The following is a 16,240-nucleotide window of genomic DNA, read 5'->3' as shown; positions in this document are numbered from 1 at the left end:
TTACACACCGCTAGATTCCCTGGACCACTGCTTTGAACTAATGTAAAAGCAGTTAGACACAGGCCTCAAAAAATGGTCCAGGCTCTACCACCTTCTCATTTTTTGATTTTTGCCTCTGTTTCCTTGTTTGCATAGTAAAGCAGTAAGAGTAGATCAGTTTTCCAGACTTTTCTTGGTATAGTCTTTCAGTTCTGCGAAGGTATCTCAGACTCTGGAAGCCAAGGGGCCCAAGCTTTGTGTTTTTTCTGTCCTGTATGTTTATTATGAGTTTCTTTTTTAAAGAGGTCTCCACTGGTTAAAAATGTTTGAGAACCACTAATACTTAATAGCGGTCACATGGCCTGTGTCTGTCATTGTAGCAGAGCCCTGATACAAGTGACAGGTAATGGGTTTACTCACTGTTTGTAAATATAAATACAACAATATATAGGGCTTAGGGAAATGCAAAAGGGAACATGACGAATTTCATTGTTATTTTTATCAGAGGTAGACATAATAGAAAATAGTTTTGGTACTTGACATTTTCTATTTATTTAATTTTTTAAAAGATTTTATTTATTTATCTGACAGAGAGAGACACAGCAAGAGAGGGAACACAAGCAGGGGGAGTGGAGAGGGAGAAGCAGGCTTCCCGCCGAGCAGGGAGCCCGATGCAGGGCTTGATCCCAGGACCCTGGGATCATAACCCGAGCTGAAGGCAGACGCTTAACGACGGAGCCCCCCAGGCACTTGACATTTTATTTTTAAATACGACTTTCATTTATGTGTGCGTGAATTTTCCATATATGTGTGTCAAGTTGATGAGGCGTAACCGATAGCCAGGAGTCACAAACTCAAACAGCCATAGTGGCTAGCAAGTCGTGGAATTGAGGGAAACGATTGGGGTGTAAGACGACGAGGAGTGGTGGAGACTGTGCTCCTCTGTGAATACTGCTGAAAAGAGTAGCTTTTGGTCCACTACCACAGAATGTTGTCAGGAAGGAACACAGATTTCTGTTGCCCTATCTTTAGTTCCCTGAACCTCCACCTTTTGCTTCTTCCTGCTCCGTCCCCAGCAGCTGGAAAGCCATACTTTAATTTAAAACGTCTTGATTTTTTTTAACATGTTGGCCAATAATTAAGCCACACATACATGCATTCTCATACACCCTCAGCAAGGAAGCCAAGCAAAACAACTTGGCCTGTGGCTTATAGTTTGAAATCTCTCTTTACACACATATGTATATGTAGCAACTAATATTTATTGAATGCTTATGTTCTAGGCACTCAGCTAAACCTTTTGCCCTAATCAAAATATTTAATCTTCACAATTGGGTGAACGATTATTTTTTTTTTTTATAGATGAGGAATTTGGGCATTTTGAGAGACTAAGTAACTTGACAAGGTCACCTACTTAATAAAAAATTCCACAGGTATTCAAACCCAAGTAATCAAGACTGTAGAACTTGGGGACTTAACCACACAGCAAAACTGAGTCCGTGGATCTCTCTCCTACATATGCTATAAGTACATACACAAAACATAAATAAGCGAACATAAAGAGTGAGTTGAGACCATCATCTGATGTTAGCTCATTTGTGTGCAGTGATACAGTTTGTGTGTGTGTGTGCTTGATGCGATAAAGCACTGGAATACTATACGCTTTCACACTTTATAAGATTTTTCTGATAAAGCTTATTGAGGCCAGTGTAAAATTTCACAGGGATTTTATATTTCTCTTTGTTACAGATGAGACATCCTGAGCTGTGGGGCCAACATTGTCTCTGTCCAAGGGCAAAAGTTCCCTCACTTCTCATTGCCATAGTTAAACCCCACCCATGGAAATGCTCCAAGTCCTGAGTGATGATCACTTCCTCTGGGCAAGGGTATGAAGAATAAAAGTAAATCTAGCAGGAGGAGTAAATCCCAAAAGACAGAGATAAGTACTTGAGGTCAGAGACTGCATCTTTTATAGTTTGTCTACATACCAAACTCATTAATATGAATAATCATCTTAGCTGTAGTGGTTGTAGTAGCAAAAGTAATACAAGAAACTAGTCTTGTCTTACACTTTTACATCAACTCTTTCATTATTACTAGGATTTGGGGGAGATCTCTTTGAGAAAGTGATGTGAAATCAGGTCTCTGCCATGTTTCTCCTTTATTTCTACTACTTTTTTCCTACTCACATAAAATGTTTTTCAACCTTAAACACTCCAGCCTATAGGGGTAAAACCATAAGATTCTAGGAGGAAAAATGAAAACAGTGTGCAAGAATCTATATGTTTATCCATTTAGGTTTTCCCCCTGGGAGATTTTGGAACACCATTAGACACTGTAAACCTCTTTATGGTTTATTCACTTGGTGTGGAATGAGAGAAAAAAACAGCCAGTCCCTCTGGCAGTATTCTTCTCAACACTCTATACCCATCATGTGAATGGAGAGAACCCAAAACCTTCATTTTCAGAACTGTATCTCAGCGCCTGGCTCCTGGAGAAAACCAGTGTGGTTCAGATGTGGGATGGGAAGAGTGGTTTGCATTGGCACCAGCCTTGCGGGTGCTTTGGGGCTGGAGCTCACTCAGCTGTGGGTTACAGATGCTTGATCTCCAGTATTAATGTGGCCAACGTGTGAAACCAGGGCACCCACAATACTACACAAAGGTCCACGCCTCTGATAGTTTGGGAAATAACTTGTAGCTGAAGAATTCCTTCGTGAAGGGCTGAAACACATTCTTGAACAGAAGGTCCTTTTCCAGAGGGGTGGAACTAGGTAAGAGGTGCCTGATGATGTTGGAGTGGGCATCAGGACTGTATCATAGGGCATCTATGGTCTTGGGAGCTTTACCTGAAAACAGAAAAAAAATGCTACACAAAATGTTAGATGCATAAATGTTCAATTACATGCCATACAGGTAGCAGAAAGCTTGTGCACTTAAGCCATTGTATAGTTTCTTTGGAGGTGTCAAGTGTAAACGGTTACTGGTGGATGTCATCTGGCCTGATTCAGGGTATGTTTGAAATGTTTCCACCAATTTTTATTTCCCTGAGCTGTCTCCAAGGTTGGTAGGACTAGAGAAAACTATATAGAAGAGAAAGGAAATGAACATGGGGTTGGGTGGTGCTCTCTGTGTAAATTCAATAACCCAGACTCTTCTTCAGGACACATAATTTTGTCTCTTCTCACCCATAAGGTCTGTGCTTCCTTTTGATGGTACACTTGAGAGAGCTGAGTTATTTCCAGGCCCCCATTCAGTTAGTGTGCTAGTTTTCTCTTTCAGGTACAATTTCTAGTGAAATAGTAGTTTATAAGTATTCAGAAGTTAGTTTATTGACTCTTATTGCACTTCTGAGCACCTAATAAATAATTTATTAGTCTGATGGATATGTGGCTACCTAACTATGGGGCATGAAATATGCACTGTTTTTCTAATACACTGTAGGGAGACCTGTTTATAAAGTATTTAGTATTGGTTTTATAATGCACCGTTGACAACGGGAGACCACGAAGCTCAAAGATCAATCTCATTTTGGCCCACAGTATTAATGCTGCTTTATAAAGCTCTATGACAGGTCACTTAGACAGTGGTCCTCACAAAAGGACTCTGTTAGGAAGGCAGGCTGTAGTGGTTGCCAGCAGAGTGGATGAATGTCTTTGTCCAAGTCCCTGAGGTGACTGGCGGTTGCTGATGTTGGCCAGGTGATGGAACTCATCATTTCCGTGCTCTCTAGAGGGATTCTGGACTCGGAGTATGCAGCCCTCACTAATTGTGCAAAGGGTTGGCGTGACATGGACCACAATTGCAGTCTTGGAGATTCGAACCGGGCAGTAAGGAGAGGAGCTGAATTCACTCTCCTCCGTTTTGTGTCTGTTAATGAAGTGACATTCTTCCACATCTCCCACTCCTTCATGCAAATCATGCATGTGACATGGCATAAAGATTTTTGATTTTTGTTTGCTTTGGTGAATTTCATTAGTCAGGAATATGTTCACAGACATTTTAAAAACACTGCATAGGAAACACGTAGAATCAGGGGACATCTAAGTAAAATATTAAATAATTTCATCCAAAAACCACTTCTCAGTGTTTCAGTTTATAAGAACTATGTGCTATAGGAATGCCTTATAAGGGCAGTGATTTACGATGTGCTATTGCCTATTAGGGTGTATGTTTTGGAGCAAGGCATTTTTCAGTTTTGAATTAAGAACTCCCTCCTGGTTCTAAGTATCTTGCTTCCGAAAGTGGGAAATCTGAGCTGCACTTCTTGAACCCAGTCCACTTGCTTGTAATTTCTCAAGAGTTTTTGGGAACCAAGGCTGAATCCCTTCTGCTACTTGCCATTTCTTTGATTCATTTTTCATTGATTCAGAGTTTCATTTTATCTTCTCCAGTTGGACCCAACCCTTTCTTTCCACCAGTCCTTGATTTGTCACTGTTTTCTGAGACCATGACTTCTTTTGTGCAGATGTCATTATGGAGCATTTATTGCGTGTTAAGCGCTCTGTTAGGCCTCGGATTACCGAAGATAGAGAAAACTCTTTCCTTTTCAACCAGTGGAGAATTTAGTTGGGGAGATGGGTCGTAAATTGGCTTTCTGACACAAGCACTCTCAATACATATATTTTTTTAACGGCAGAATTTTTTTTTTCTATCTCTTACCTTTGGTTTCTGAGAAAATTTTTTTCCCCCTCTCCCTTCAGGGGCACCCTTTTTATTTGTGGTCTTGATCACATTCTCTCCTAGGACCCTCTTATATCATTTTTCCCTCTGGCTTAGATCTTCAATATCCTTTTCTCCATTGGCTTTGTCCCTTTTGCCTATGATACATTCTTTTTTCCCCCCTGTAATGAGTAACAAACTATCAACACACTAACACAACTTCTTCCAGGCCCTGCAAACTTTTAAGATCACCCTTTTCTTACTTGATTGCTTTGCAAAATCTCTCCAAAAAATGTTTTGCCTTTTCTGCCTCCTTGTCTTTATAATTTGCTTACTTCTTAACTCCTTTATAGTCTGAATTCTAACTTTTATACCAATTTGTCCATTAAGAGCTCTTAGGACACAGAATATAATTACAAAATATTACAACCACAGATATATAAGAGGAAGGGTATAATGAACACCCATTTGCCCAAACATAAGAACTTAGAATGTAAAAATACATGTGAAGCCCCAGGTTACCATCTCCTCTCTCCAACACCCACCCCCATGCTCCAGCATTACTCTCATTTTGATATTTATCATCCCCATGCATTTTGTTTTGCTCTTACTATACTTACTTACTACTATGTTTGGTTTTACTATACTCTAAATATAGCATTGTTTTTTTAGAACATTTAAAACTCTACCTCTTTAAACTCTGACTTCTTGTCATTCAGAACACTGGACCATCATAGTGCCCCTGTTAATACTGCTCCTTCTGTTTTCTTCCCCCAATGCATAGGTGTTCCCCAGGATGCTAACCTCGGCCTTCTTCTACCTCATGTGTCACTTCTTTGTAGATGGCTCCCAGATCTGAGAACTCCAGTGTCAGTCTGTTTTCTGAAGTTTACTAGTTGCCTTGTCATTGGTTTGATCTATTTCCCCAACGTGAACTCAGACTTAGCATCCCACAAACTAGTTCATCCCCATTTCCGTTGATACTTCTACCATTTCCCATGCTCAGAATATTAGAACTCTCGTGTCATCTTTCACTCTTCTCATTTGTTACCCACGGTTTTCTCAGTCAATTCTTGCCCCTGGGTTTTATCTCCACATTGTATTCTGCTTTTATTCCCCAGCCCTAGTGCCTGTAATCATTTTACCCAGATTATCATAACAGCTTCCTAATTGGTGGCTTTGCTTCTGTCTTTTCATACTTCAGTCTGTCTGTCATGCCGTTGCCAGATAAATCTTCTTAGTGTGTACAGTAATGATCAGACCCTGCTGCTGCTGAGAAGCTTTCAGCAGTTGTGACTGTTGGTGGATACAGGATAAATAGCAACTCTTTATAGTGGAGTATAAGCCCCTTCCAGTAATAATAGTTCCTATTGACCAGTCAGTCCCTTTCGTTCATCATTGCTCTTCACAGATCCTACCTTATCTTCAGGCACATTGGATCACTTCTCTAGGAATATTATCGGTTCTTCAGTTCCAGCACAAAAGCTGCCTCTGCTTAGAAACTTTCTCTTACAACACCAGCTGGAAGGAATCTCCTTTTCCAAGTCGTGTAGGATTCTGCTGCTGCTTCTCTTATCACGTTCTGTTTTATTAAGGTTGTTTTTATACATGGCTTATCTTCTTTTTTTTTAAGATTTTTATTTATTTATTTGACACAGACAGACAAAGCGAGAGAAGGAACACAAGCAGGGGGAGTGGGAGAGGGAGAAACAGGCTTCCTGCTGAGCAGGGAGCCCGATATGGGGCTCGATCCCAGGACCCCGGGATCATGACCTGAGCCGAAGGCAGACGCTTAATGACTGAGCCACCCAGGGGCCCCAATGGCTTATCTTCTGCACTGACTGTAAACTTCTTGTGAGCAAGGACTATGCCTTAACTTTCATGTTCCCCACACCTTCTTGTACTTGGCAAGTAGGGCTTTGATCAGTGTTCCCTAGCAGTGGCTAAAAAATGTTTAAAATGTCCTTCTTTATAATAAATGGAAGAAAAGGGAGTGAGAAACATAGCCAGTCAGGGTAAAAGTGTATCCCTTATCAATTAGCAAATTATTCAGTTGTTCCCTCTTTGTTACTTCCATTCTGCCCAGGGTTTGTTTATTTAACAGTTGGCTACTGTCAGCCTTGGGGACTGGAACACTTAAGATGTGTTTGGGTGGGTCAGAGGAGTATGTTATATTTGCAATAAGAAAAATCTGTCTTGATATACTCCATACTTCCAAGTAATGCTGTTGGCAGGGTATCTGTAATTTCCTTACCAGTCTCTCAACAGGCACACTCTGTGCCCACCCCCAATTACGTACCCCCCAATAGTCATAATTACAGATCATAGGACAGGCTCAAAGAGCAACAACCTGCAAGCCCTATGCAGGATCCTATGATGTGTAGGATGTTCTTTTTCATTTAAGTCACTTGGATACACTCATACTCTTGTACTGCCTAGTGAAGGTATCTATCACCTAATTATTCTTTCTCCCACCCATTTACTGCCTTTCACATTCATCCTCATTCTGTGAAACTCAGATATTTACTTGATTGCTAATGCTTCTGACCTCTGAAGAAACTGTTGCAAGCAGTACGCATAGTGTCAGTTACTTGATTAATTTTTGACTGTGATAAATATCTGCGGTCTTTTGTCTCTTCCCTTTCTCTTCCATGCTGTTCTTTTTTCTTGTTTTTCATTTTCTTTCTTTCCCGTACTTTTAATCTATGGTTATCACTATTTTTCGTAGTAGTGCCATTAGCAGTAGCAATAGTAAACTTTTAGAAGTGAAGCATAACATACATACAGAGAAGTGTGCAAATGATACGTGTATGTAGCTTGATGGATTTTTACCAAGTGACCATACCCAGAACCACCAGGTAGATGGGGACACAGAATATTACTTGTACCTTAGAAGCTTTTGTTGTGCCTGTTGTAGCCATTGCCCCCACCGAAGGTCAGTATTAGACAGACTTAAGCCATTGTTAATTCTTCCTATGTTTAACTTGCTCTTCTGAGTTTCTGACATCTTCTGGGTTTCTTGATTCAGAAACTGTCTTCAGGTTCATTCAAATTTATTCCAACATTTCTATTTAAATATGTATGAATATAAAATAGTCCGTGGTTTTACAAAGATTTTGGAACTTCAGGTGTGTTGATATTTCACTTTTTAAAGATTTATTTATTTTAGAGAGAGAGTGTGTGTGCGCACAAGTAGGGGCAGGGGCAGGAGGAGAGGGAGAGAATCTCGAGCGGACTCCCTGACGAGCCGGAGGCCAAAGTAGGGCTCCATCCCAGGACCCTGAGGTCATGACCTGAGCTGAAATCGAGTCGGCTGCTTACTTGACTGAGCCACCCAGGGGCCCCAGGATTTCACTTTTTATGTTTGTTTTCTGGGTCTGTGATTTTCGTATAAGGGGGCGGTACCATCAATAGAGTTGCTCTTTTCTCTGGTAACTCTCAAAACAGTGTTGGATTTCTTGGGTGTCTGTGAGCCTCAGCCTTCCTGGCAGTAATTTCAACTATATGATGACATCTTCAGTGCGGCTGCAAGCTTCCTCGTCAACAGACTTTAGAAGGAAGTAAATGAAGAAATTAATACTATCTTTACAATCCTTGCAACTCTTTTCTGTCATACAAAAGTAATTCTCCACCGGATGCTCCCCAGCCCGTTTTTTAATACTCATTTCAGGAAATACGTCGCTGGTTCTTTTCCTTTAGAAGATTTTCTCATAAAACATTGACTTTAGGTTATGGTAGAAAGAAGCCATTGTCAACGTTTGACCTGAGAGAAGACATAGAAAGTCACTCTGGTTTTTTTTTTTTTTTTTAAGCCAAAACAGGGTAGGTAAAATGTTTGATCTTTTGGAGGTTTAAGATTCATGCTGACTTCAGATGCTTTTGCATCTGCAAACGTCTTGAGTCTAAGTATTCATCATTTCCCTAATATTTTATAAACTACCTCATCTACCACACCCTACCCAGATCTTCAAATTTTTAAATTTCTCATAGGATATCAAGGGATTATGGCATTTCGGTATATCCTTGATGTGTTTTTCTGAAACTGGGCCCCTGATTAGGCTGTCAGCAAATGCTATATCACGTTTGTTGTTCTAGTTGGTACAGAGACAAGTGTCAACCAGAGCAGATTCTCCGTTTTGCAATAATAATAATAATAATAATAATAAAGATGAAGGTTTTAGATATTGTTTGCTTAAGGGGGATGTTTGTGCCACTGTTTAAAGTAATTTAAATTTGTGTCATATTCAAATTTTATTTTAGGAGGCATCTTTTCCTCTTTGGGTCTGTGGTCATATAATGATATTTTCAGTGCACAAGCTTTCTCCCTCGGTGTAAGTGATCAGTTTTGTTTTGTTTTTGGTATAGCACTTATTACTATTATTTTTTGTCATAGGCTGTGATGTGGTATTCCTGTGAGTACACACCAGAGCATTTAGCACCCACAATGCTTTGGCCAAAAACAAACCAACCAAAAACCAAAAGCATTGCCTGCATGTCTTATTTACAACTTGGACCATGCTCTTGTCCCCTGAAATCTTCTGGCTATTCTGGCTGAAGTTTCTATATGTTGAAATGCCCAACCCAGGCTGCCAGAGCCATCTGGAGAAGGTATAGTTGTAAACATGAAGGAACACGTACAGTTTTAAAGCAGAATCTCATAGAGGAGAGAGAGATTGAGACCAGCAATCAGAGATGACAACACATTTTTTTCTTCCTTCACCTGAATCTGTAAAGATCCTTAACTGTGTTTTGAACTAGGTAATCCATGAACTGTTAACCCATACTTATGTCCTGAGTTTTTAAGAGCATAAGCAATAGAATGGATCTCTCCAAAGTGGAAGATTTATAGAATATGTAAGCAGACACTAGGTTAGATTCAGTAGTTGGTATGTATGCATCATTTTTTAATCTGGATTCAAGGCTGCTTCATTCATGTTTGGCTAGATCATCTAATACATTGAAACATGAATGAAAACTGTTTACTAAGAAAGAAAAGTTGTCCAATTTTTTTAAGATTTAAATACCTGCTCCTGGGTGGCTCAATGGGTTAGGTGTCTGGCTCCTGGTTTTGGCTCAGGTCATGATCTTAGGGTCCTGGGATCCGTGCTCAGCAAGGAGTCTGCTTGTCTCCCTTCCTCCCACTCTGTCCCAGGTGCTCTTGTGCTCTGTCTCTCTCAAATAAATAAATGTTAAAAAAAAAAAAAAAGATTGAAATACCAGGATCCAACTAGTATATTCCAGAAGTTTTCTTAATGATCATTGGGTTATACTGCTGTTGAACACTGGGCTAGTAATGGAAGGAAAGTAGGAATGTGTGGAGAATGCAAGGATGTAGGTATAAATGATAGGTGAATCCCGATGGCAACGATGGACGCCTGAATGTGTAGAGATGGTGTTCATATTAGAACTTTACCTTAAGAACTACCTTTTAATTTCTCCTCCTTCCTTTCCCCCAACATGCAGGCACAGTAGGGTAATATTTCATTTTTTTGTGTGGCTCTTTTTTTGGGGAGGGGGTGAACTTTTCACTATCCTCCCATCAAATTACATATGTGACTCAAGGGAAAAGAGCTTAGATTATGATATAATTATTCACAAAGGGAAAACCTCAGTTGAAATAATTGTTAGGTTTACTTTTTCTCTATTCTTTTTAGTGAGTCAAAAAATTTTATCCCTTAACTTCACATAGAAAATGAAACTTTACACAATAAAGTGGGGATGGCAGGTTTCACAAGGGGAAAAGGTTGCTGTCAACTTTTTTCCTTAGGAATATGGAAATTTGGGTGGATTATCTGTTCAGAGGAGGTTTCCTTTATTAATTCTTTTTCCTTTTTTCACTTAAGACATCTGTTAACATTTCACACAGCCCAACAGATGTTGCAAAGCAAGTCACATACTTTGTTCTCAAGAAAAATGACATTTCCTCAATTGGTTCCCCCCACCTCTGTGCCTGGGCCCAGCCTGCTGCTTCTGCATAATTTGCATATATTAAGTTATATTCCTTAATGCCATACGAATTTGTAGCTTCAGCATTATTTTTATACGGTAAAGTCTGATTTGATCAGAAAGTAGTTTACATGTTGCTTTAGAGTTAAGAGAGGCCATACGTAACATTTAAAAAAAAAAATCTCCTTTGAGAATGACAACCTAATTCCACATATAGGATTGGACAGCCAGTTATTAAAAATTTTTTTCTATAAAGTAAATGAGTTACAAAAGCTTGAGTTGTTTTGCCATAAGGAAGTGCTGATTGTCATGCGATGTGGAGCGTCATTTTTATTATTTTGGCAAGAACAGGGACAGTTTTGTCTTGACAAGCCATTAGATGAATACCAGCATGTGTCACATGAAAAACCACTGATCTTTAACCCAGCTCTGTACTTAACCAAGCCTTGAAAATGAATAGTGAATAAAAGAAGAGCAAAGGCCAGTTTACTGTCATTACAGATTACAGAATCTGTTAACAGCTGCTGAACTGAACCCAGGGAATTACAGGTATTGTTCCGTGAACCAGCAGAAGTCCTAGAGATGCTTGTTATACTGTGTATATAAATTATACATTTATTTGATATTTGCTTAGGATTTACATTGTTAGAAACATAACTAGAAGAAATGAAAATCCTTGAGTACTTTCTCGGTGTACTAACTACAGGCCTGCATCACAAAACCATATATATTTACATAGAACCGTTTCCAGTGAGGTTGCCCTGCCCCCCATTATGGAACTTATTTTAAGAAAGCAATGTGCTTTTAAAAGAAATTACCAGTAAGTATTAAGAGGAAAAGAGAAAGTATGCAATATCCTCCCACCAAACCCCCCCCCCAAACATACACACAAAACAAAATCCTTTGTTCATTTGTTTCTGTTAAGTATTCATTGTGGTTGATATTTGCACCAACTTGTGATTTTTTTTTTTAATGGAGGGAAAAACTTAAACCTACCTCAATACCCAAATATTGAAAAGATCAGTAACATTTTAAACAATCAGTTGTGGGAATTATTGCTTACAAAGCTAACAAGAAAGAACACACTTTCTTACTCTGCTGGTGGAATTGCATTGTGCCTCCCTATAGTCTTGTTATCCCATACTAACTGAAATGCAAATTCTTTGCAACTAATTGGATCTCATTGAGGGTGCATGCACAGTGTGTAGTTATATGCAAAAAGGCTTTAAAAAATATAATTTCTCTGTAATTACAACTTTTAATTACTATCTAAAACTTTGGCATCTATAGTATAGGTTTAGAATATCTGTGTGTGTATATATATATATATGTATTTAACTTTTTACAGATTACTCAAAAACAGCATGAAATGCTTGTTAAGGTACCAGCTCAAAAATTAGAAGAAAAATGTTTATTTACAGCAATCTATAAATTGAATTCTAATAAAGTCCTGTGAAAATAAGGACTTTTGTTTTGAAGTTTAGGATTTAGTGTCTTAGAGCCAGTATACTGAAGTCATGTTCATAGTGTAATTCTTTTCTTGGAACATTTTAAATGTGAAAACATTTTAAATCATGAACATCAGAATTCACTTCCAAAAATTGTTGTCTTTTGGTTTTTTCTGACAGTTCTCCAGTCTGTTTTAACTTTGTAAACTGCATTGAGTTTCTTTTTTTGTAAGTGTATATCTGCTATCTATTGTTGTGAGGTGGAGGTATTCACATTCCCATACTGTCTTTAATAATTTGGTTGCCATTTGTACCTAGTTGGTGTATTCTTAAATTCCATGGTCCACCGCTCACAATCAGTAAATGTGGGAATGCCAGCACATAGCCTTTAATATTTGTAGTTGTTTAACCTGAAATACTTGGAATCAGGGCAGTACAAAGCGATTACTATGGAAGTGATGCCTACCTCTACCCCCCGCCCCCAGCCTTAAATAACTTTAATCCAAATGATTCCAGACAACTGTTCCATAATCCACAGACTATAGAGCCACTGGACAAACTCAGAAGTCCTCTTTGTGCCTTGTAGGTTTATTTTTTGTAACCTGTGCCTTTCTTGCTAGATAGAAAATTAGCCTAAGATCAAAGACTCTTCATGCTGTGTTTATATGTGGCAGTGAGTGGCAAGTTCAAATCATGTATTTGGGGGACTTCTAGAGGAGTCTAATATGTATTTTCAAAACTTGATTTAATAATGAATATTCCAAATTTAAAATATGCAAAGCACAGCGTGTGTATACGCTTGAGGTTTTGTTTTAGTTTACTGATTCATTTATTGTTAAGACTTTGGGTTAACTGTTGTCTCTTATAAAGCTTGTCCTCTTTGTAAACTAGTCTTACAAACCAGTTAAAATTTTGTTTTATCAGATTCATTTAGCAAGTGCAGTGTGTACTGTATGATAGATTTGTTGTGAAAAATTTTAAACCTTAGAAAGATATCCTGGTGCTTTTGAGGCTTGTGCCTTGGCACTAACATGCGGGTCCTAGTTACATTGCAGACCTGTTTCATCTAGAGCAACCTCAAGCCTTGATATCTGAAAGAGCTCAGTTTGCCTACACTGGGTAGCATTTTGTCAGAAGACTGCTGGCTGGGCAGACCAGATTTGGATGTATTAGCTAGTCAGCCTAATAACCCTGTACAGACTGTATTGATTTTCTAGGAGAGAGTTTATGAACTAAATAAACTTGGGGTTGGTGTCTTAATAAACTGCTTCTCTCAGTCTGTCACATTTAGTTACGGAGCTGTGCAGTTTAGGGGGAAAAAAGGCTAATTCTGTTACAGATTGTTCACAGCAGGGTCTCCAAATTAGCCCTTTGTTTTGTAATGCCACCTTGCTTGGGCTCGCTTTGAGCACATTTCTCAGTTTTGCCCTAATGAGTTGCAACACTGATAATGTGGCTGATGATCTTTCATTGATTTCACTATCACTTGCTTGTCTGGTAATTGATCCGTTGCTGAGCCTCTAGTTAATTATATCGGCTTTGACATGGCCCGGTCCATGGGGAATTTCAAGTCTTGCAGAATAACAGTTTTAATAAAAGAGTCTATTACTGCAGGTGCTTGCTGCTGCATGCCAGTTGATTTTTGTGTTGTGTGTGTGTCTGTGTGTGTGGTTGGGGCAGGGGGTTGGGGGAATGATACCTGGAAAAGAAGAGAAGTAGAGGACTGAAAGAAAGAAGGGGTGGGGGCTAGAAGAAGAGGAAGAGGGAGTGAAGGAGAGAGGAAGGAGGGAGGGGGAGAGCGGGAGGGCAAAGAGGCGAGAGAGAACACGCAGGCAAAGCGATACAACAGAGCCTGAGAGGAGCGAGGAGGAAGCTTGCTATTGACAGTGTCCTTAAGCCTCCCACAAATAACAGCCATTAGTGGGAAGGTCAGGAGCTGAGCAGGCAGCTTGACTGAGGCACTGAGTGCCACTTCAGAAATCAAGAGGCTAGCGAATTTTAGAGGGAGTTTAAGTGGGTAATAGCTAGCTGTAAAGGTACAGTCACTGTTGACAATTGACTCATAGGGGCTTTTCCTGCCCTCCCCCCTCAAGAATATTTTTATTGACCACAGGTGGACTTCATATATTTTAAGGCAACAATTCTTTGGGTTCTTGTTTGTTTCTTCTCAGATATTGAATTTGCTGCTTTTGAGACTTTTTTGTGCTTAATGGTGGTGAACCGGAGGGAAGTTTAACAGAAAAGCTTTCAGGAGATGTCGGTTCTAGAGGGGAAGGCACATTTGTGTCAACATAGTGTACGTTTTCTCATCTTTTCTCATTGTCCACTAATGACACAGAGCTGCCATTGAAGCTCTTTTCTGTTTCTTTTGTTGTTTCAGAGAGTAAGGTTTATTGTTATTCTTGAGTTAAGAAGGAGCAAGGAGAGTGGTACATTTGTCCTCGATATTTGTAGGTGGTTGAAGATTAATGTTCCTTACATTTTAAGTTTAGGAGGATGTCTTTTTCCTGCTGACTACTTTTATGAGATGACATGAATTTAGCTTTCCATTTTGAAGTTACTGTTTATGTACAGTGCATTTTGTTCAGTTTTGCTTTTCCATAAATAAGGTAGATAAACACTATCTAATAAATAGATGTTTTGTTTTAAAACTAGTTTAATTAAAAATACAACATGCTCCCCAGGTTATATTTCATCAGGCATAAAAAGGTTATAGAATTTTCCATAGAGATCTTGAATGAAAAATGGAATTTTTATATTCATTACTTTTTTCCCTGAAATGGGACAAGCTTTTTTTCTTCATCTTTTTCTTTTTTATGATTTGAAAGGATATTGTAGATGCTTCATCCAGGAACTTTAACAAAGGATTTTTTTCTATTTGTGAGCTATAAGAAAAGGTACACTTTTTTCCTTGCCATTCAATTTCTTATTACTTATCATCCAATTTAATAATTAATGACCGGAGAAACTGGATGTTAAATACTTTGTATTTATTTTGCAAATGTTTATTGTGCATCTTCTATGTTCAAAAAACTGCTAGGTTTATTTATTTACTTTTCAGAGTGGAAGGTCAAATTTCTATATACATTATTTTCTCTAGGAGTTTATATGTGGTTATAAATAGCCCAGCACATAGTATATGACTTTTAGGAGCTAACATTTAGACAACAACTGAGCCAACTTAACATTCTCTTACAGCTGAATATTTTTCTTTCTTCCAGTGTAATTAGAAAAAAAATGTTTAAGCAGAGCAGTTTACAAATGTTAAAGTGAAGACTGATATTGCATGTTCTACCCGAAAGCATTGTTGGGAAGATTTCCCTGGGAAGGGCCTCAGCTTCTCCTCACCCTGTGTGCCGTCCGTGATCATGGTGCTGCTTGGAGTGTGCATAAGTGTGTGTCTCTCTGTGTGTTTGGAGAGGGGTTAGTGCCAGGGTGTCATTCGGTGCCTGACAGTGGAACAGTGCATTTGACTCTTAGCTCTGCTATCCAATGACATGCAGTGGCTGAGAGTTTGAAGCTGATGGTTGGGTCTCCAGTGCTGCCTGCACACCTGACAGGCAGCTGTTAAACTGAGCAAAGGCAAGCTCGGGGAGTCACAATCTATGCATAAATGATAGGGGTATCTGTGCAGAAGGTGCGAAAGAAGCTCTGACCCCCTCCCTCCCCCAAATCTCCCCCTTCCCAAATGAAATGCACAGTTCAGCCAGCTTCTTAACTACACTACACTCCTGCTACTGGCTGCCAAGAGGCTCAAAAAATCCACCTTCACTTTTCAGTCAGAAGAGGCAGAAGTGGATGTGAGAGAAAGAGAGACACAGAGAGACAGAGAGCCAAAGAGGGCAAGAGACTTGACTTTAAGAGACTCCTGTACTGACAACTCCATGCAGTTCGGAACCAGAACGACTACAGCTGAACCAGGGTTCATGGGGACATGGCAAAACGCTGATACTAACCTCTTATTCAGAATGTCCCAACAGGTAAGTTACTTTCTTTCTTTTTTTTCTAAGAAACCTTGAATTGTTATACAGACTTTTGTTTCTGTTATTTTTCTTTTACAACATTTTAAAAAATTTGATCACTTAATAGTTAGGCTCTGTTTTGTCATAACTGTGGTGTTGGAATGCAGGGTTACTTCATGCTTTCCCTGAGGGCTCCTTAAAAGAAAAAGGGGAAAGGATACTGAAGTAAAAGAAAGCAAAGGCA

General features: G+C 39.2%; 1 protein-coding gene across 7 annotated transcripts in view; it reads left to right on the top strand.

Moving 5' to 3' along the window:
• BNC2 (basonuclin zinc finger protein 2) overlaps positions 1-16,240 on the top strand; it is a 421,054-nt gene that overhangs the window by 117,425 nt on the left and 287,389 nt on the right. For 6 of the 7 annotated variants that reach the window (XM_073880836.1, XM_073880834.1, XM_025887884.2 and 3 more), the window contains exon 2: positions 15,814-16,014. In XM_073880836.1, coding sequence (XP_073736937.1) covers positions 15,814-16,014 — 201 coding nt within the window. Of the gene's footprint in view, positions 1-1,761; positions 1,932-15,813; positions 16,015-16,240 lie in introns of those variants that run through there. The other variant, XM_073880835.1, reaches the window with a different exon arrangement.

The sequence above is a fragment of the Callorhinus ursinus genome, unplaced genomic scaffold, assembly GCF_003265705.2.
Source record: "Callorhinus ursinus isolate GAN/ISIS: 27379988/994484 unplaced genomic scaffold, GSC_fseal_2.0 scaffold39, whole genome shotgun sequence".
NCBI lineage: Eukaryota > Metazoa > Chordata > Mammalia > Carnivora > Otariidae > Callorhinus > Callorhinus ursinus.
The sequence above is the reverse complement of the archived record's forward strand: the minus strand, read 5'-3'. Positions and strand labels throughout refer to the sequence as shown.